The sequence below is a fragment of the Podarcis vaucheri genome (genome assembly GCF_965113315.1).
Source record: "Podarcis vaucheri genome assembly, chromosome: 5".
Classification (NCBI taxonomy): domain Eukaryota; kingdom Metazoa; phylum Chordata; class Lepidosauria; order Squamata; family Lacertidae; genus Podarcis; species Podarcis vaucheri.
In genome coordinates this window covers 4,305,172-4,328,062 of record NC_138763.1, presented here as the reverse complement: position 1 = coordinate 4,328,062, position 22,891 = coordinate 4,305,172, and the positions used below count along the sequence as shown (strand labels likewise).

At 43.3% G+C, this 22,891-nt stretch overlaps 1 protein-coding gene across 1 annotated transcript in view; it reads right to left on the bottom strand.

The window, feature by feature from the left end:
- The window catches only part of LRCH3 (leucine rich repeats and calponin homology domain containing 3), a gene marked incomplete at its 5' end in the record, with an annotated part of 79,668 nt that extends 58,377 nt beyond the window's left edge, over nt 1-21,291 (bottom strand). Inside the window, one exon of the mRNA XM_082224101.1 lies at nt 20,976-21,291. Within this exon, the coding sequence (XP_082080227.1) occupies nt 20,976-21,291 (316 nt within the window). The remainder of the gene's footprint in view (nt 1-20,975) is intronic.
- Between the last annotated feature and the right edge of the window lie 1,600 nt (nt 21,292-22,891).

Here is a 22,891-nt window from a genome sequence, read left to right as displayed (position 1 = left end):
AATTCCCGTCATCCCAAGCTAACAGGACCAGTGGTCAAGGGATGATGGGAATTGTCGTCTCAAATATCTGGAGAGCCGGAGTTTGCCTATGCCTGATGTAACATTTGTAAGTTTCTTTAAATCATATATTGTGTTTTAGTTAAAATTATTTAACTGAAATTAATATGAAACTATTTGTTGACTGCCTTCGTCTTCCGTACAAAAATAATCAAGAAGTATGCAACAGATAGTTTAAGTGCTTTATTTTTACTGTGCTTTAAAATATGTGACTAATATATTTAACAGGTTTTCAGCCTCAAGTATCTGTAACTTGGTTGTGCATTTTCTCTATAGGAATGGATTTCTAAAATCAATCTGCAGCAAAATGCATAAAAACCAAATGTTTCGTGGGTAAATATCAAACAGCAGTGTTTATTGGAAATGGTGGAGAACATGTTTTCTGGCAAATGACCTGTGACCAATGTAACGTGATCAATATAACATCTGACAATTCACTGCCAGCTTGACAATTCTATGAGACTATGAGTCTATGATAGAGATCCACATTTATTTTACTCATATGTAAAATGCCATTTTGGAAAACTGTTCCCAGATGAAACTTTGGAAAATTATCTTTTAAATGATGAGGAACATGTTAACTATATATGCAAATTAGAAATGAGCCTGTAAGTTGATATTTTCATGGAACTACCCCCACCCAAAAAACACATAAATGCCACAAGAGAAATAGTTACAGGAAAGAAAGCCTGTGTGGTCTATACTAGAACTGGTCTTGGGTCCTAGTACTTTCCAGGATTCTCTCTCTCCCGCCCGTTCTTTGCAAAATTCCAGCAAACCCCTCTCCCTTACAACAGTTGAATCGTCCTTCATTTTTCCCCTTTAGTACAGGCTCCCCGCCAACAGCTTAAGTAAGTTTCTTTTTCAAGCAAGGGGAAAGTACTGAGCCAAGCTGGCTAAAATAAGCTGAACTAAATAAATAAATGTTGCGAGACAGTTATGCCGAGGAGTGAATTAGACGTCTCAGCTGGCTTACAAGATTTGGTAAAACTGAGTGCGCTCATGATTTTAGGGAACAGGCTTAAAGTCTGTCTCTGCTACTGCTAAGAATTCTACAGAAAAGGAATTGTTACACCATGAAAATAACCCAGGACCTCAATGTGTGTGCAAGTGCAACAGAATTTTTTTTAAGCATATGGATGGACTTGAATCACCCACTGCTATGTCCAATCTACTTAGAAGTGACTCATGAGATCAACTGTATTCATAAATGAATGAGGCAAACTTCTCGGATTCTAAGAGAGGAAGTTCAGGGTATCTTTGTAAACATGCAGGGCAGTATTTCATAATCAAATTGTTGGGTAGGTTATGTCCAACCAATGATAACCCTTGAGATGTCAGCTGCACCAAATTTCTGCTGCTTCCAGTAACTGCTAGCAATCCAGTCCTGATTACCATATCATCTTCTACTTTGCTCATGACTGTACGTGTGCACCGTTAAAAACTAGTCATATGAAATTAATATGGCATTTCCATGTGAGCTGTGTCATATGGCAGCCAATCGTGGTGCCGGCCATGGCAACTAGATCCTAGGGGCCGAGGAGTCATAGCAGCAGGGCAGGGGCTGGGAGCCTGCTGCAGCCTGTTCTGGCTCACTTGGCCTGCCCATCCACCACCTCTTGTCATGCTATAGATCACGGTGCCTTCCATGCAAATTTCAGCATCATGACATTTATTGAAAATGTATATACAGTATATATGTGGTCACATCTGCAATTGGTGGCTTGTATTCTGTCTAGAGGGATGCGGGTGGCGCTGTGAGTTAAACCACAGAGCCTAGGACTTGCCGATCAGAAGGTCGGTGGTTCGAATCCCCATGACGGGGTGAGCTCTCGTTGCTCGGTCCCTGCTCCTGCCTTTACTTTAAGTGTGTCTTTAAAAACGAAGCAAAACTATGCTTTAAACAAATTAGCCGCGTTCAGTTTCCAGCTTTCCCCATCAAAACATAAGAATTAACACTATCCCAATGCAAGGAGTAAGGATGCACTAGAAGTCTCTGATACAGTTGACAGGTAAGCAGGAATCCAAGAAGCATTGCTTTTACCCTCAAAACAGGATCCCATGCCTTGTCTATTGTGCTGGGGAGCTGAGCGTGCCTCCAAATTTAATCTAGACACGACCACCATTAAAAAATAAGAGTATGCTTCAGGTATCAAAAACTAAAGAAACTTGCTTTATAGTCCTACATTTCCTCAAACATGTAGATGCATAAAACTGTAAATGATCAGAGAGGCTGCAGATGACACTGGAATTTTATTGCCTAACATTATACAATGGTTCTATACAGCAATATATGGTGACACAGCAAGGTCATCAAATTGCCTTGCTGCACTGTAGACCCTACGTAATGTCTTTAAGAGAACAGTATCCATTGAAAAGAAGCATTGGTGGACTGAAGTCTAATGTTCTTTTAAGAACTCCATCCTTCTTGCTGATATCATTCTTAACAAATAGATTTCATTAAAGTCAACCCTCCCTCCCATGTTCAATTTCTGATACGACAATTAGTAGGCTTCTACCCAGAAAACTGGACTGGTGCCAGCTTACTGGTTCAGTACAAGATAAATCAATGTTGAGACATGAATTAACAATGCAGCGCAAGCTTTCAGAAAACCAAGTCTAAGAGACCATCCAAAGAATAAAGTACTAGATAGTTTCCCCAAAGTTTAAATTTAGACACAGCAAGTCAAAAAGGTCACCTTCATACTGAAGAATACACGGTAAATTTAAGCTGGAACTAAAGGAGCATGGCTAGCTACAAGTATCTTGGCTTGATTCAAAACTGTATCTGCTTTTCAAATGCTACAACTGAGACAAACATTTTCCAGTGCCTAAAAAACAGCTGTATGCAAGTAATGTTTTGACATTAATCTTAATCATCTATAAATAAAAATCCATTCGGTATAAACTGTTGTGAGTCTTAAATTACTGGTAAACCAGAATCCCAAGTATTTTGGGTCATCTAGTGGAAGGTCTGGAAAGAAACTAGAAACCTCCCCACTAAATTCATCTTTCTGATTAGACAGGAACCCTACATGAACCTTTCCCAACACAGTAATGTGCAATAAAAAAGTTTTCATACTGGATTTTTTTCTGATGCTCTGTATTTGGGGGGGGGGCGCACACACAAATAACTATTCCTAAAAATATGTTGTTTCATAAAATTAATCAACAACATAATGGATGGATATAATACCAGTCAAATCCAGAGATGTGTAAGTCTGTACTCCGCTCCCACTTTTCCATTCCCCTCCAGGTCTTCACATTTCTAGTCAAATCCAACAGTTTCAACGTTGTAATTAGTTCCATTTCAGATAAACTAAACCTAGGAAATGTTCATATGCTTAATGCATAGTTCACTGGAGCTTGCAAAAGTGAGTACTGTACCTTCCTTTCTCCCCTTAAAATGTAAATAATACAAAAGAAGTGCATCCTATAAATTGTCATATTTTACAAATATTCCAATAAAATTATTTCCAACTAAAGCTTTGAGTATATTTGACCATAACATTCAAACCGTATTAAGTGTACTTTATTGATGGTTCCCCCTTTAAAAAATGCAAATCTGTAAACAAAACACTACTTTTTCAACTTTATGATCAGATGTGCAACTACATAAGAATATACTGTTTATGTCACCATCGCAGTCAAGCTCTGAGGCCTATTATCTCTCCACCTGATGCTTCCCCATCATATCAAGGCACATCTGTGAAATTGGGGATGCCAAGTTTCCAACTAACATGTTTATGTTTTAAAAATACATTATAGTTTATAACACCAACAAAACGGATCATGTGCCCATTTTCACTGATGTGGCATTGGGGGGAGGGATAGTTTTGTTATGAAGAAATCTCTCCTTTCTTTTGCACACATCCTGCACAGTGGAAAGCTCCATGGGGATAGAAATTAAGCTCAGAACATTTAAAGGAAGCTGCTCTCAGACCCATAAAAAGTATTATTAGCCTGACAGGTGTGTGAGTTGACAAGGGAGGCTGCTTTAGCTCCTAAAGAGAAAACGAAAGAGTCACGACACAACCAGGTCAGATATAAAGGAACTAATGTAAGCACACACCGAAAATCATCTGTGAACTAGACACCTTCTCTATAAGACAGCACCAATTGTTGTATCAAGATCAGCCCAGATGTGAGTGACTTTGCCCCTGAAGTCACAGCAAGTTTGAGGAAGTTCCCACCAGCCTCGTCTCTGCTTAGAAAAATCTGATGAATGGCTGGGTAAGAACACAAGGGTGGCTGAGCTTCCTGAAGGTATCTGAAGAAGTGTGCATGCACATGGAAGCTTATATCCAGAACAAACTTAGTTGGTCTCTAAGGTGCTACCGGACAATTTTTTTATTTATTTCGACTGCGTCAGACCAACACAACTACCTACCTAAGCTTTCTTTGTTAGTATCACCACCACAATTCACACAGCATGTATCAAAACCAGAGGGCCAATTTGGATCTAGCTAGCCTTACAGCAGAATAAAATAATAAACAGACATCACTGCAAACTGCAAGCAAGGGCTCACAATGCTTCTCTGCACAACAAAAAATCTTTAGTGCACATAAAAATCAGCATATTAGGGAGACTAGGCTCAGCAGTTTCTCCCTTACACCCTGATTTTCTACATAGTTGCAATGAATCATATAAGCTCACACCTGAAGACTGAGAAGGTACAGCCCAGAAACAAGTTTGCAGCCACATATACTGCGTGCCAAAGGGAGGCCCGAGTACCAAAACAAGTACTTGACCAAGCTGCAAAACAAACAGAGGTGTAACCATCTGCTGGACAACTTTTTGTATAAGGAACTTCAACTGAAATGTTTCTGTGCAAACACTGCACTCTCTTCCCCCTTCCTTTTGCTGCAATCATCTGCAGGTTGGAAGCAACTTTTTGAAAACAGCACAGAAGCCTTTTGAAACATCTGTTGAACAGGAAGTGATGAACACTGCATCTCACTGACTTTGAGGCTGGTGGTGCCCGACAGGGAGAAAGTCATAATCCGAGCTGGGATTAGTCAGAACCAGATTTTTGTGTCTGTGTGATAAGCACAGCAGATAGCGGTTTAAAAGAACTGTTCACTCAGAAGAGCCAAGTGGCAAGACTTATTTGGGAAATTAATCTCAGCAACAAAGACGAGCACAAGGAAAAGAAGGAAATTTTCTTGGATAAAACAGCCCTCTTCCCAAAAGCCGAAAACAGGCATCACATTTTTGTCTCTGCTGCTTTTCATCTCTTGCAAGTCATACAAGCAACATTAGCTTAAGCTTGAAAGTAGTTATGTCAATTTTTTTTTACTTATAAACAAAAATGGTTTTGGTAGTAGAGAAGGCAGCACTTTGAATCAAGAAACCTCTACTTCATTCCTAAATCTATTCTAGAATTGCAAGTGACCTACAATAAAATGTGCATATATAATTTCTTCCCTAACTGAAAATACATACTCTCACTTTCTTACAGTCTTGTGCTCATAGCAGCAGTGAAGAACACAAGTCGCAGCACCTAATTTCACAAAGGCTGTGTCTTACAACACTTTGGCTGTCATCTCATCCAAACATTAGTCAGCTTTTAATCTGTTTATCCAAAGCTAGGTCACACTGTACATTAAGGTGAGACGGCTATTATTATATTTATATATGTGAGAAACTAGCAAAAAGTAGTCAAGCATTATTTATTTACAACCCACTTTTCCACAAAACATGCTCAAAACAGCTCATCAACTAGAGCAGAACAAACTGGTAAAAGGAAATATAAAGGTCTTGCCTGGTGCCTGAATGTAAAGAAGGCACTAGGTAGACCTCTGTGAAGACCATGTTTCTTTGCTCTGAGATGGGGGTACCCCAGAAAGGAAACAGTCCAACAAATATCTGAATGAAAAGGCTGGTCAATTTGGGAGAAGGGGGCCTTCAAACACTCTTGGTCCAGGCCCACTATATTTTACCATATGGTGAGGAAAACTGCAGGACACATGACCCCAAAATAATTGGATATCCTCTTGATAAGCCGTTAATTACATTAATCTTTCTCTAACTGCAGAAACTGAAGATGACAATTCTAAAGAAGCTTCTGTTTCAAAAGAAAAATAGTGCCTGTAGGCCCTTCTCGCTCTTGAACATTTAACACATGGGCCAGTTGTCAGAGCATCAGCAAACAGGAAGCAGGATGTACCTCTCAACACCAAAACGGAAGAATGTATCAAGAAACAGGAAAAGTAGTAGCAGCAGCACACAAACACACACACCTTTAAGAAGGTGTGTGTGTGAGAAAGCACCAGAAATGGAAACAATCTGATTTAGTTGTGACTGCGAGGAAGTTACAGCAATTTCATTATTCTGACATTTTATTATTCTGGCAGAGGTGACAAATAATAGTTTGCAGAGTTCTTTTAAATTTTAAGCAGCTGTTATGTATTTGAATATTTTTATCTTTTCTCAATCTGAGGCAAGTTTCCCAAACTACAATGCTTTGTAATAGCTATACACACACACACACACACACACACACACAAAAATTCACTTTGTACAGTAATCAAACTATCAAGAGACAGACGCTGAGCTAACATTACTGCTGTTTAGACTTTTAAGAACAGAAAAGATATCATTTGGTGTTGTCTTTTAAGAGAGGCGGTGGTGCTTTCATATATTTAAGAACTAGATCACTGCTTGAAGATGCGTTTAGCCTTTGCCTCAGTACTGCAGACTTCTTTTTAAATTGGGCAGAATCTGCACAGATACTTAAGAGGTGTCATCCCTTTGGTAGCAGCACTTTGGGGGTGAAACAAGGGCGTGGGACAGCCCCCTTGTGTGAAAATTACTGTTTTAACAGAGATGGGGTTTTAACTTTGGTGGGTGCTGTTTTATCTGGAGGCTCGGGTTGTTTTTAAGGGTTGTTAAATGATATCTGTTCATTTGGATTTTTGTATTTGTGAGCTGGAGTATTGTTTAGGAGCACTTGTTGGGGAGTGTATTGTTTATTAGTGTGTATACATTTGTATTGTTAATTGTATTGATTAATTTTTATGTTTTGATTATTTTTCTTATGTATTTTGTGCTTTGAATATTTTTATTATATATTTTGTGCCTTGTATATTATATACAAATTTAACAAATAATAATAATTACATCACAAAAATATATGTCTAAGATGAGGGTTGGCCCAAGACATTTGCTGCTGCAGCCAAAATGCCCCCTCTATGCCCTCCCCCTGTAAATCCAGGTCCCCACCATGCCCCCATACCGCTGCCTGCCCCATCACCACAACTGTACCCTCACCTGCCACTACACCAGCACTACTGCCACAATGCAGCAGCAGTGGCTGTGTTGGCGGTGCGGGCAAGGCCCTGGCGGGATTGGCAGCAAGGCAATGTGGGAGCACCTGAAACAATTGGCTCCACCTTGCTTAAATGAAAGTCCACACCGGGCTAAGATGTTCAATGTCATCACTCTCTGCCTCCATCAGAAGACCAGTGTCTTTGGTTAAAGTAAGTGAGCTATTCCATTTGCCCACTTTCATCTGTTTGTGCTGCATGACATCATGGCAGGAGGATGTACCGTATTTTTCGCCCTATAGGACGCACTTTTTCCCCTCCAAAAATAAAGGGGAAATGTATGTGTGTCCTATGGGGCGAATGCAGGCTTTCGCACCGACCCCTCTCGCTCTCCAGGCTTCGTGCGCCGGGCTCCCACGGCTTGCGGAGAGTTGCCTGCATGCTGAAGCCTGGGCACGCTGAGCTCAGTGCGCCCAGGCTTCGCGCAGCTCTCCGCAAGGCGCAGGAGCCTGGCGCCAGGCTCCCACGGCTTGCGGAGAGTTGCCTGTTCTGGGGGCTGGGGTCGGGGGAAGCTCGGGCTTCCCCCGCCCCAGCCCCGCACCAGGGGAAAAAATATCCCCCCCCTTTATTTCCCCCCAAAAAAACTAGGTGCGCCTTATGGGACGGTGCGTCCTATAGGGCGAAAAATACAGTATTATGGCCTCAGTTAAGATTCTCTGCTGCATCCTGAATGCCTCCTCAAGGCCGAAGAGTCCCTTCTCTGCTTGCACAGTGGAGCAGAAAGGCTTGCTTCAACTTGATTTGTATACTAAATCAGTAACACCATAAAACCCTGAGACTGCAGGTGAGAGCTCACATGATTGAAAGCTCATTCAAAGAAGAGATTCCTTGTATGTAAAGCAAAACCAGGTACTTCAGAGACAAGTGTTCTGATTTAGCCAATTTTCTATGTGTGTGGGATGGGGAGTATGGAGGAGAACTGAGATTCCAGTTGGGACTCATGTAACTAGAAGTGGTTCAGGTACAGCTTTACTACCTCATCTGAGAATTTGAGTCAAAAGTATTTCTATCCAAGATGCCCTAACAACTGGTGCTGAGACTAAGTCTCTCACTCATACAGAGCATGCATTATATACCCACAAGAGAAAAAAGACAACACACACACACATATACCCTACAGGTGAACGTTGTTATTTAGATCAGGAATCCCAAACTGAAGAGGGAGCTGAAGAGAAAGAAAGTTGTAACTGAAGGCTTCCAAAAATGTGAGCTTACAAGAACAACTCCGGATGTTAAACTAATGTGGGATTAACATCATTGGGTTAAGATCACACTTTAATCTAGTCCCATGATAGATTATATTATTGAAGCTCTTGCAGAAAATAGAGGTTAAATTAATGCGCCTTCAAAACTATAGTTTGCAAGAACAAACCACTAAAGAATTACTGAAGACATGGCCTACCTCTAAGGCTGCAAAATTAGAGAGGGAGGAGACAGCATGGCTGAAACTTCTAAGGATACTTTTCTACAAAATGAGTCTCTTTCTAGCAGTTCCCCATGCTTTTATTTGCCTCTCTGCCATAACTTGAAAATACTTCGTAATAAAATACTTCAATGGACACATCACTAGATCTCCAACTAGGCTCCATGGGCATAAAATATAATCATTAAGCATATTAATTATTATACATTTTTCATTGTTAATGCTACCATAGACCTATTTCTTGGTTTTAAATCTCAACAATCATAATAGTCTTAATAGTGCTATATTGTCACCGACAGTAGCATCCCACTAAAATAAAAAAAGCCAAGTAGAAAGGATTAGTCTTGGTTTGTTTGGCTCACTGGCTTCTCTCAGATAGAACCATTCCTTTTTCTTACATTTATACCTCGCCTTTCTTATCTCAGACCAGACCAAACCCAGGACTACTTAGCTTCAGCTTCTGACCATCACACACAATCAAGGCTCAATCAGATTTTCAAAATTTCTCAATCAAATTTTCAGATACCTGTTGTCCAAAAAACTTTAACAGATAAACTGCAGAACAGCAACGGAATTTTCTTAATGAACCAAGTTACATAATTTTTTGACAATACCCTGCTCCCACTTTACCTGGTGCAGTCACTTGAAGTTTGAAAGCAGTGACTGTCTTTTCATTCAAATAAAAATGCCTTAAACAATCTTACATCATGCATTAATATATGAAAATTGTGATAATAAGGCTGCAAAGTTGTAGTAGAGATCAAATGAGCTCATTATGACATTCCCATCAAATGGTCTCCATAAGAACAGGGTAATTGTTCACCCACTTCGAAAACTCCTGCAGGATTCAGGAACCTCTTTCAATTTATTTAGAGTTGTCAGACCCACTTTTTTGTTGACTACACATGGCTGCCCTGTCTATTGCACTGCATTTCTTCAAAGGGATCACAAAGGCACTAGAGACCACATAAAATGTGGCTCCAAAGTTCTGAACAGGGTGTCCTACTTTGGTGTGAAATAATGCTGATTACAATGCTTAAAATGCAGCCCGCCATATGCCAAAACCTTTGCTTTTCCAAATCTCTTTTCCAAATCCACTTTGTCCAACCTTCTATTACTAAATTGATTACAGCTTTAGCTACTGCTGCCCTTCCTCCTCACCCTTTAACCATCTGTGCAGATTCTGCCCAATTTAAAAAACGTCTACTGAGGAACAGGCTAAACACATCTTCAGTGCTCTAGTTCTTAAAGATATGAAAGCACCACCACCTCTCTAAAAAGACACCACCAAATGATATCTTAAAAGTCATGCATGTGACTTCAGACAAAAAGCACCCTTTCACAAGCAGAAAAAAAGAGAACCAGTTTTCAGTATTTTATTACTTGGAAATCCCACAACCTACCAGTGAGCAAACATGAAAATACTGATACCCAGCTATTGTTTTAAAACTTTAGAATGCTGTATTATTTTATTGTTGTTAGCCGCTCTAAGCCCGGCTTTGGCTGGGGAGGGAGGGATATAAATAAATTATTATTATTAATTTATTATTATTATTATTATTATTATTATTATTATTATTATTATTATTATAAGTCAAGGGTCATCTAGCCTGTAACACAACCTGAAACATTTTACTACCATTTTAACCATTCAAAAACGAAGTAAAGAACTATTTGAAGTAATCATCACAGCCCTCTGCTTTTTATTCTGGGACAATTAATGAACAAGAATTCATAGAGTCAATCAACTCCATGCAGAGATTTATCGTGGATTACAAACCGATTTGATTAGTTAAGCCTACCTCTTTCAGAAGATGGGCTGAGCAGCCATGTAAATATTTGCCAACATGTATAGTAGCTGACTTTGCTACTAGTTCTCTTTATTTCTGTTTGCCTCTTGCTATCACAACTCAGGTGATTAAAATTTTATCTCACTAAAAACACTGTGTTTAAATCATTGCTCAGTCATAAACAAGTTGGCAAGTTCTTCAATCTTCCAAGCCATGACTTGGAGTACAGGGAGTAAGTCCTGTGCTCTTGCACTTGGGGTTAACAGAATATTTCCTGGTTTGATGAAGACACAATTTGCCGCCAAATTAACAAACTGTAGTTTGAGTGAGTCCTCTAAACTAGGATCAAACTGAGGTTTGCATACCATAGTTTGCCAATTTGGAATTAAACAGCAAAGTGTGATTTAATCAAAGCAGAAAATATTGCATTAAGCCTAGAAATGCAGATCATGGCTATTTCCCCATGTCTCACTGTAAACGCTTTAAAAGCAGCAGTTGGAACACAATATATTTTTCAATTACCTTAGCCTTTTTACTTTAAAATAAAAATATCCTAGCATGTGTTTAATTCTCTTTTACTGTAAGCTCCCTTGGAGACTGTTAAGCAGAATATAAATATTTTAAATAAGCCAAACTTTTCCTGCCTCCAATATGTTGTTCAATTCTTGAACAATTAGAATGGATGGGAACTGGGTGACAGCTGTGGGCTAAAGCCTCAGCGCCTAGGGCTTGCCGATCGAAAGGTCGGCGGTTCGAATCCCCGCGGCAGGGTGCGCTCCCGCTGCTCGGTCCCAGCGCCTGCCAACCTAGCAGTTCGAAAGCACCCCCGGGGGCAAGTAGATAAATAGGTACCGCTTACCAGCGGGAAGGTAAACGGCGTTCCGTGTGCGGCTCTGGCTCGCCAGAGCAGCGTTGTCACGCTGGCCACGTGACCCGGAAGTGTCTCCGGACAGCGCTGGCCCCCGGCCAATAGATGTGAGATGGGCGCACAAACCCCAGAGTCTGTCAAGACTGGCCCGTTCGGGCAGGGGTACCTTTACCTTTTACTGTAAAAGTACAATGAGCCTCAATGAAGACAATAGAGAACAAATGGACTATTGTTTATCATTCTAACCAGCTAATCATTCACTGCAATGAGGATTTTATACAGATGCTTTCTATCATTTGCCTATGAGAAGTGTTCTCTCAGAATTGCTTCTTGTTGCTATACTGTTTTAAACGCCTGTTAAAAACTGTATACCCAGAAATGTAATTTAGTTGCACAAGCTTGATTTGAAATTCTGGCTGACTTTACTGATGTATGTTTTACAATCGTTTTGTATTATTTTATGTGTTATCACTTAAGAGCTCTTCCAAAGCATGGTATAGGTGATTCTAAAAATAAAATAAAGGCTAGAAACATTTCCCAAAGAGAGTAGCCTTGTTTGATATGAAGATCAATTTCAGAGCCGGTATGAAGGGTAAAGGAGTTGGATGTGGAACAAATACCTGCCAAGTTATCAACCTGCGATGTATGAAAACAGGGACATTTCTAGTAAATCATGATGGAAGACACAGTTCCACCAGAACCGCCTCTTTCCATATGAGCCTAACCGGAACCTGATATCATCTTCTGAGGTCCAGAGGGTGGCAACACGAGAACAGGACTTTTCTGCGGTGACTTCCCATTTGTGGAATGCTCTCCCCAGGGAAGTTTGCCTGGGACCTTCATTATACACCTTTAGGTGCCAAGCAAAAACATTCTTTTTTTAAAAAACCAGACCTTAGGTTGATCCAATTTACATCCTATGCCTTTTTAAAATGTGTTGTGTTGTTTTTTTTTGTGGGGGAGGAGGGGGCCATTGGGTTGTTCTTTTTATTTTTATTAGGTATTTTGTCGTTTTATATCTTGATTTTATTCTAATAATAACCATAGTCTTCTTATTTTCAACTGCAGGGTTAGGATAAGAAAGGTTAAGCTATCTATGACACAGCAGCTGAGACAAAAAGGGATATCCTCAAGTTAATTGTTAAGTATTTAAGCTGACAGGGCTATGTTATGACATATTTTGAAAACAATCAAGCTTACTACTGGTAACCAAGTGGTAAAAGGAGTGTAACCTCAGTTTAATTTATCTTATGGTAAGGCAGCACAGGGTCTTGACTCCCTGAACCAGCAATACACAGGTTAACAGCACTGTGTGGCTGTCTAGCCACAACCTTGTTTTGAGTCCACTCATCCATGGGTCAGTGAAGGCTATATTTGCCTTGGAAATAAAGAGAACAACACTGAACACATGGTTCTGATGAACTAAGATCTTTTTACTTTTAAAACATTACTAAGATTATTTATTTTCTATATTTATCATCCAACTTTCCTCCAACAAGCTCAAGGCAGCATCCGTAGCTCTTCCCACTTCATTTCATCCTCCCAATAACCCTGTAAAATAGGTTAGGCTGAAAGGACAGTGACTGGAGGGTGGAGGAAAAATGAAGTCAAATAACCTGATATGAGAAATCAGCAAAGAGCCTACGAGGGGGAAGAGACATTGGAGGTCACCTAGTTCAACCTTCCCGCACAAAGTACAACGTAACTGATAGATGCCACCCAGCCTCTGCTTTAATATCTCTGGAGAAGGTAAAGAGGAATGGTAAAGGACCCCTGGGCAGCTAATTCGACTATGGGGTGAGGCGCTCATCTCTGCTTAATTTAAGGCCAAAGGGCGATGGCGTTTGTCTGCAGACAGCTTTTCCGGGACATGTGGCCAGAATGACTAAACCACTTCTGGCACAAAGGGACACCGTGAAGAGTGCCAGAGCGCACAGAAATGCCATTTACCTTCCCTTCACAGTGGTACCTATTTATCTACTCGCACTGGTATGCTTTTGAATTGCTATGTTGGCAGGAGCTGGGACAGAGCAATGGGAGGACAGCCCATCAGCTCTGCAGGAAGTCTGCTCCTTTACTGAGCTGCTCTTGCCGTTAGGATGTTTCTCCTAATGTTGAGCCAAAATCTGCTTCCCTGCAAATACCATCTTATCACAACCAGATGATCATAAACAATGATTAAAAGCTTAGAAAATAAAGCTGTGCATACAGCTGCTTTCTTTCAGTCAGGAAAACTGTAGAACAGGGTCATTCCAGGACCTTGGTACTATCCACTTTTACAATCTTACAGTGGCAGCAGCAATAAACAGCCATCGTGAAGCTGAGGCTCCAATACTTTGAGAAGAGAAGACTCCCTGGAAAAGACCCTGATGTTGGGAAAGATGGAGGGCGCAAAGAGAAGGGGGTGACAGAGGACGAGATGATGGGACAGTGTTCTCGAAGCTACTAACATGAGTTTGACCAAACTGCGGGAGGCAGTGGAAGACGGGGTGCCTGGCGTGCTCTGGTCCATGGGGTCACGAAGAGTTGCACACGACTAAACAACAATAGATTCTATGAAAGGTCCATGTATGCCACATACTTTGTTCCCCATTTGTTAACTCGCAATGCAGATGAATAGCTTCACACTGTAACAGCTCTACTGGGCTTGATCTATGTACTATCCAGCAATAACCTTGCAAACAAGTCCACTAGAATAACATGCCTAGATTTCATTAGAGCTCACATTTGTGGCCTAGAAAAAGCCAAAGTGGGAAGCACACTGGGGCTAGAAATCCTAATTTCACATATGGGGGTCTGAACCAGCTGTGACTGACCAGGAAAACCACCTTCGTCACCTCTCTTCGAAAATGACATTGCAGAGCTGGAAAAGGTTCAGAAAACAGAGTAACTCTCCTATGAAAAAATGTTACAACATTTGGAGTGTATTAGTTTAAAAAGAAAGGGCACGTAAGGCAGGGGGCATGACTGAGATGTACAAGATTATGCATAACGTAGAGGAAGTGGACAGGGGAAAATTTCTGTCCCTCTCTCATAAAACTAAAACTCAGGGACATCCAATGAAGCTAAATGTTGGGAGACTCAGGATAGACACACAGGGCATAGCTGAAACTATGGGATTCACTCCCACAAGAGGCAGTCAAGGCCCCCAATATGGGTGGCTTTAAAGGGGGATTAGATAATTCATGGAGCACAAGGCTATCAATGGCTACTAGACTGGCCACAATGGCTATATTCTACCTCCATTGCCAGATGCAGTATGACATGGAGCATCAGATGTTGGGAACCATGGTGGGGAGACTGCTGTTGCACTCAGGTCCTAGAATAAAGTGCTGGACAAGATGGGACTTGGACCTGATCCAGCAAGGCTCTTCTTGTGTTCTTAGAGCTTCTCTGCTTGAAGGTAATTCTTCCTTCACATAAGTGGCCACATGAACAACCATTTTACAAAGATGATCTGTAGCTCAGTCTAACTGCTTTGAGCTGCCTAAAGGGTTTCAAAGCAGATACATGTTTTAAGTAAGGCCTGCATTCTGGCTTCATCCAATGGAGGCAAGTATGCAACACTTCATTCACTACAATATGTTGAATCCTGCATTTCTGCTACTGCATGGGGTGTACTATACAGAACCAACAAGGTTTCAATCTACATTGGGAACTTTCTTTTTAAAGATTGAGGCTAGGGATTGACAAGGAAGTAGTAAAAATGAGGGTAAGAGGCTTAAATGTAAACTGACAGGGAATAGAATTAAGAGACGTTTTTGCACAGAAAGGCATTAGATTAACGGTTGCTTTAGGTAAGTGTCTGATGACATTCAGGCCATCTATTTATTCATTTAAATCTTACTAAACATCTCTCAACTCTATCTCCAAATAAACTTTTTAAAAGGAGCAGATGCCACAGCTAACTATTGTTCCTTATATTTTACTGCATCTTAAGGGCTTGTTTACATTTTATATTTCTGCTCAGGAAAGTTTCATTTCATTAAATGTGCCCCCTTAGTTTTATCCCACTGTCAGCATTTATTTATTTATGTATGTATTGCAGTCTCCAATATTGCAAAACCCTCATAAATAGAAAGGTTGGAACAAGATCTTGTAAGCAAACAATTCCTACTCCAGCAGCTAATTTTCTTCATGCAGAATAATATTCTGCTTTATACTTCAGATCTATACAGTATAAGCACCTGACATACAATGTTATCAGCCCTGTGCATCACTTTGTGTGGCACCTCACAGCTCTGGTTTTCTAACAGAAGAGTGTAAGGGGCAAAAGCTGGTGAAAGGACTAGATGCCACCGATCTTCTCAAAGGTGCTAAATAAAAGCTGTTTCCAGCCTTACTTCACAATTGGCAGCACTAATGACAGCTGACATTTTAAATATGGAGAAGGGATTGGGGTGAGTATGCAACATTATTGCCTGTCCCAAACAGCATGGAGAATGGAAAAACGTAAGCAATTATTGATTATGAAGGGATGAGAACAGACAGGAATGGATTTTAAACTGTACTGCATTGTGCTGTGAACCACAAGTGCTAAACCACAGCCGAGCATCTTAAGAAAGCAGAATAAGTCAGACAATCTACATCTCCAGCCTAAATACAGCAAGTTTACTTTTAAGCAAGTATGCTCAGGGCTTAGAGCTGTAGGCTCGCTTAATTTGTTTCTAAGCTTCTGAGGCCATGTGCCATATTCCCATTTTGAAACTGCGGTAGTCATTAAGAGCATGAGCTATGAACCGGAAAGTCCCCAGATCAAATCACAGCTCAGCCAGCTCAACTCACTAGGTGGCCTTAGGCAAGCCTCTCTCTCTCTCTCAGCTTCACCCCTCATCAGTAATAGGGGAACAAGACTTCTAGCCCAACTTACAGGGTTGATGGCATTACTGAGAATGTATCCGAGCACTTGGAGGAAAGCAGGACTGTTGGCTTCTATCCAAAGAAATATGATTTGTAGTACTTTAAAAACAGTATTACATTTCTCAAATATTATTTTTAGCCAGGTTTTTAAAAATCCCTTAAAAATCAAGTATACCACAACAAATATATGATTGGTTCTACTATCTCCACAATGTCTGCAGTATTCTTAACATGGAAAGATGTCGTACAGCATTCCAGCTGAGAAAATCTGGTCTGTACACCCTATTATTCACAGCTTACACCCTACTATTCACAACTTAATGCTGACCCATCCCAAGATCACTCTGCAGGTCCACAGGGAGACTTTTGAACCCAGGCCCCACAGATTTCACATCCAGAAATCTTTCAACTTAATCTTTTTCTGCTAGCAAACCTGTTTCAAACCACACAAATTTTGCAAAAAGTTGTATCAGAATCAAGTTTGCAGCCACAGATGGTAACATCTGAATTCATCTAACAATGGAGATTAAGACGTTTCACAATGATGACTCATAGTATTTGTATTTATAATAAACACTTCTAGACATAGTCACATGTCAAATGATACAAAATAAACACTGTACTTCCATTCACTAAATCCCCCCCCCCCTTTCTTGGCTATTTGACTATTCATCTGGGTTCATCTGCATTCTGTTTATCCCACATAGTCCAGTTTGACAGCTTGTTCTCATTTAGACAGACCTGTAAATACTTAATCTACTTTGAATTATTCTACCCATCCTAAATACAGGCTGCCACAATTGGGCTCCATTTGCTTGTGTAAGCGTACTATGAAATTGGCAGTTACCAGGCCGTCAAGCCCATATTTAGAGTGGAATTTTCAACCGTACAACGAACAAATACACATTCATGCGACAGCATTTTTTGCAGAGTGAAAGAGGTCCTACCCAGTCCCCAGGCTCCAAGTCTTCACTACCCCACAATAAAAAAGTGCCCTGCTTTTTCAATTCCTCACAGATCCCTGGGTCTAGCTCTACCCTAGATGCCACCCTCGAAATGCTGCCATCTATTCTCCAGCAGGTTCTCCCAGCCTACAGGGGCCCATGAAATACCCTCTTAAGTCAGGGTAGGGGGAGAAGAGGGAAGCGTTCCAGATGGTGGACTATTCCACTGTGGGGGTTTTCCTATTCCTCGGGGACTCCCTAATTCTCCAGGGATCAAGACCATTATTCACCACCACCCATTATGCTTTCAAAATTATTTTGAATCATTTCGATTTGTGGAGGAGGGAGTGGCAGTTGTACACCATATTTCACACTCATACGGTAGAAAAGAAGGAAACTTTACAGTCCTCAGCTGAATCAAAGCCTTCGTGTGCGCAACTGCTCATATTAATCATTTGTCAGCTAAAGCTCTCCTTCTCCCCTCGATCAAGTTTAGATTGTAAGGCTCCTTGGGGCAGGGACCTGCCTTTTGCACCTCTCTCTCTGTACGTATAACCAAACTGATGGTGATATGTTGCCATCTTGGGGGTCCCTTTGAACAGAAAGGCAGGTTAGAACAGCTGTCACGTGGAAGAAGGAACAAGCTTGTTTTTTCCTGCCCTGCTGGAGGGTAGGATTCGAAACAAATTACTTCAGGTTACCAGAAAGGAGATTCTGATCCAACATCAGGAAAAATTTTCCAACAGTAAAAGCTATTTGACAGTGGACCGGTCTCCTTCAGGAGGTTGTGGACTCTCCTTCCTTGGAGGTTGTTAAGCAGAGGTTGGATGGCCACATGTCATATATGATCTAGCTAAGATTCCTGCCTTGCAGGGGGTTGTACTAGATGACCCTTGGGGTTCCTTCCAACTCTACCATTCTATGATTCCAAGTGTTTTTAATAAATCTATTTTCTAAGCTACACAAACATTTTCCCCCATTCTACTTTTGCAGGACCATTTTCTCATTTTCTGTGATCCCAGATGTATAATATTTCATAAATAACACCACATAATACATTCAACTCACTTTGGCATCCAGTGCAGGTGGTTTGTAATATACAAATGCTTGTATTACAGATACAAAATCCACACATAAGCGGCCCACAACTTATGCATATTTACTCAGAGATCAGTCTACTGACTTCAAATGAGGCTTACTCCCCAGTAAGTGTTTTAAGGACTGCAGTCATAACAACGCCTATCTGAAATTAACCTCAATACTGGTAACTGCATTTATTTGCAAGCATCCCAATTCATGCAAACTGGCATGAAACAATTCACTAATCCACACAATTTTTGTGGAATAGCAGGGCAATGTTTACTTAGAAGTAAGTCCCAGGGAGATCAATTGGGCATACTCCCCAGTAAATAGGGTTCTAGCAGCCTTACCAGGGTGGTCTACATGTATGGCTGTGCATTTTGACCAGCACTGGGAAGCATCCTTGGCTCTTGGGGCTCACCAACACAGACACACACACACAACCCAACTAGGAAGGAAGGAAGGAAGGAAGGAAGGAAGGCAGCCTTCACCTTGCTCCCACACTCTGGTTAGAGTTACAAAGCAGCCTTGCTGGCATCATGGTTAAGGGTGTCGGATGAAGACCTGGGAGGCCAGGGTACAAAATCCCTACTCAGGGATGAAGCTCAATGAGTGACCTTAGGTGCCAGTCACTCTCAGTCCGACCCCCCTCACAGGATTGTTGTGAGGATAAAATGGGGAAGGGGAGAACTCTATACACCACACTGAGCTCCTAGGAGGAATCACAGAATTGTAGGATTGGAAAGGACCTCAAGGGGCATCTAGTCCAACCCCATGCAATACCGCTAAATAATCCCTGGCAAATGACCATCCAACCACTGCTTAAAAACCTCCCGGGAAACAGAACCCAGCACCTTCTAAGAGAGTCCATTCTACTGTCGAACAGCTCTTACCATCAGAAAGTCCTTCCTAATGTTTTTGCTCCATGTTCCATGTGACCCCTTCAGATACTTGCAGATGGCTATCATATGTCCTCTCTGTCTACTCTCCCTCAGGCTAAACATACTCAACTCCCTTAACTGTTCTTACAAGGCTTGGTTTCCAGACCCTTGATCATCTGGGTCACCTTCCTTTGCACATGTTGCAGCTTGTTAACAACCTTCTTAAATTGTGGTGGCCAGAACTGGACACGTTACTCCAGGTGGGGTCTGAGGTTGAATAGAGAAGGACTACAACTTGCCTTGACCTGGACACTGTAACTTCTGTTGATGCAGCCTAGAATCGCATTAGCTTTTTTAGCTGCTGCATCACACTGGAAAGAGAGGATAGAAAAACTGAGAGAGCCAGTGTGTTGAGGTAGTTAAGGAGTGTCAGACTAGGACCTGGGAGAGACCAGGGTTCAAATCTCCACTCGGCCATGAAGTTCACTGGGTGGCCTTGGATGCCAGCCAGCCACTGCCCCTCTCTGCCCAACCCTCCCCCACTGGGTTGTGGTGGGGGTTAACTGAAGAGGCAGGGAGGGGGAAAACAATACACACTGCCCTTGAGTCATAGAATCATAGACTTCTAAAGTTGGAAGGGGTCCCGAGGATCATCTAGTCCAACCCCCTGCAACGCAGGAATCTTTTGCCCAACGTGGGGCTCAAACCAATGACCCTGACCCCCGACTGACCTATCATGAAACCCACGGAGGAAAAATATGGGATATATTTGTAACGGTGGATCCTAATCTGTGGTCCAGAGAACAGGTGGAGCCAAATCCAGAATAGCCAGCGGCGCATGGGGCGAAGACCTGGGTTTGAGTCCCGTCCACCTCACAGGGGCGTTGTGGAGATGCAAGGAGTAGGGCTGGGAGAGGAAACTATGAATGCCCAATGTCGGATTAAAAGGCAGGCTATGAACGCGACCAACGAAGCAGTCCGGCCAATAAAATAAATAGGTGGAGGGGCGCAAAGAGGGCCATTTGGGCCAGCGCCCCTGGAGGAGACCCTCTTGCCCCCCCAAACACTGAGGGGTGTGGGGAGCACCCATTGCCCCCCAAACACTGAGGGGTGGAGGGAACACCCTTGCCCCCCAAACACTGAGGAATGGGGGGAGCACCCCTTGTCCCACAAACACTGAGGGGTGGGGGAAACCCTTTGCCCCCCAAATACTGAGGGGTGGGGGAGCACTCTTTGCCCCCCCAAACACAGAGGGGTGGAGGGAACACCCCTTGCCCCCTCAAACACTGAGGAATGGGGGGAGCACCCCTTGTCCCGCAAACACTGAGGGTGGGGGAGCACCCTTTGCCCCCCAAACACAGAGGGGTGGAGGGAACACTCCTTGCCCCCCCAAACACTATGGGATGGGGGAGCACCCCTTGCCCCCCAAACACAGAGGGGTGGAGGGAACACCCCTTGCCCCCCAAAACACTATGGAGCGGGGGCAGCACCCTTTGCCCCCCCAAACACTGAGGGGTGGAGGAGCACCCTTTGCCCCCCAAACACTGAGGGGTGGAGGAGCACCCCTTGCCCCCCAAACACTGAGGGGTGGAGGAGCACCCCTTGCCCCCCCAACACAGAGGGGTGTGGGGCGCACCCCTTGCCCCCTCCCGCCCCCAGAGGCTCTTGGGGGCTCCTCCTCCCATATATTCGGGGGCGCAGCCCTCCCTCCCTCTCTTCCCCCCCCGGTCCCCCTCTCCTCACCGGCCTGCGTGGTGTCGCTGAGGTCGTGGCTGGCGGCGCTGCCCCGCGGGTAGTCCCTCAGCTTCCTGCCGCTCAGGCTGAGGGCGCCGCTGGCCGCCGCCTCCTCCAACGCCCGCTCCAAGGAGCGCGTCCACGACGACGGGCCCGCCGAAGAGGCAGCAGCGCCTCCGCCGCCCCCCGAACCCAGGCCCGCTCCCCCTCCTCCTCCTCCCCCCTGCATGAGCGCCCCGGAGACCCCGCCGGAGCAGCCGCTGCTTCCTCCGCCCGCGCCGCCGCCGCCGCCCTCCGACGCCGCCGCCAGCACCGCGGCCGCCATTTCCCCCACCCCCCGCGCTCTCCTCCCTCAGGAGCCCCGCCAAGCTGCGCATGCTCCGCGGAAGCAGCCGGCCGGGGAAAGGGAGGGGAGGCGGGCCGGGCGGAAGCGCGCGCTGAGGGCGACACGGAAGGGGAACGCGCCTGCGCGGAGGAAGGACCCGGGCGGCGGCAGGGAAAGGGGCGGGGCGAGGGACAAGGGCGTCTTTCGAGTTAGACCCGAACGTGGAGGGTTTTTCTCTTTCTGCTGAACTACAACTCCCGTCATGCCGCGCTGGGGTTGATGGGAGTTGGAGTCCCGCAAGCTCATTTTTCTGGCTTTTAAGTTATTTTTTAAAGCAGTTTTTGTACTGAGTTTCCATGCTGTAAACCTACCCAGTGATGGGCGGGAAGCAAATAAATAAACAAATAATATTTTTTTAAAAAATTAAATAAATAGCCAAAGGCCATGACAATTCCATGCAATCATAAAGTAAGTTAAGTAACTAAAAAGATCTACAGGTTGCCAACTTCTGACGCACCTTTTCGCCCCCATGAGTGAAGTGGTGTATTATTTTGAACAGTGCAAATAGTTGTGTCATTTGGGGTTTTTTGTGTTTGCGTCTATTGTTCATTTATTGCAATGCATAAAATATTGTTTATTTTTGTAAACCATCTTTCCACCCTTTGGAGCACACATAGTCATAACAACCAATAATTAAAATAACCACCAATAATTAAAATGCCAAAAACAAAAAATCCGAATGCAGCAGACAATAAATATTGGAACTTTAAAGAATTCCTTATTTCCAGTTATGTCCCAGGGCAAACAAGTGCATCTTCGATCAACGACGGAACCTGGTCAATGGGGGAGTCCAACCAAACTTCCCCAGTGGGGCACCACCACCAAGAAAGCCCTACTTTGCATGAACTACGCCCATCAGTGGCACTACAAAGAGGACCTCCCCACTGATCTCAAAGCATGAGCCGGCAGTTGAGGGGAATATATCAAAAAGCCGCAGCTATTCCAACCCTGACACCCTTATCCAGAAAACTGTATCTACAGTTAAAGGTAAAGGTACCCCTGCCCGTACGGGCCAGTCGTGTCCGACTCTAGGGTTGTGCGCCCATCTCACTTAAAGAGGCCGGGGGCCAGCGCTGTCCGGAGACACTTCCGGGTCACGTGGCCAGCGTGACGAAGCTGCTCTGGCGAGCCAGCACCAGCGCAGCACGCGGAAACGCCGTTTACCTTCCCGCTATAAAGCGGTACCTATTTATCTACTTGCACTTAAGGGTGCTTTCGAACTGCTAGGTGGGCAGGAGCTGGGACCGAAAGACGGGAGCTCACCCCGCCGTGGGGATTTGAACCGCCGACCATACGATCGGCAAGTCCTAGGCGCTGAGGTTTTACCCACAGCGCCACCCACGTCCCTGTATCTACAGTTACTGTGAATAAAAAGCCCTGTAATCATAAGGCTTATACTATTTAACCTGAGTGGTGTAAAATGTGACAAGAATGGCACAGCTGCATCCCTTTGCATTACTAGGTCAGCAGGATTTAATTGAATAAGGGGGAAAACCAATGGCAAGATCTGCCAAGATGAGCAGCTTAGGATGCAAATCTC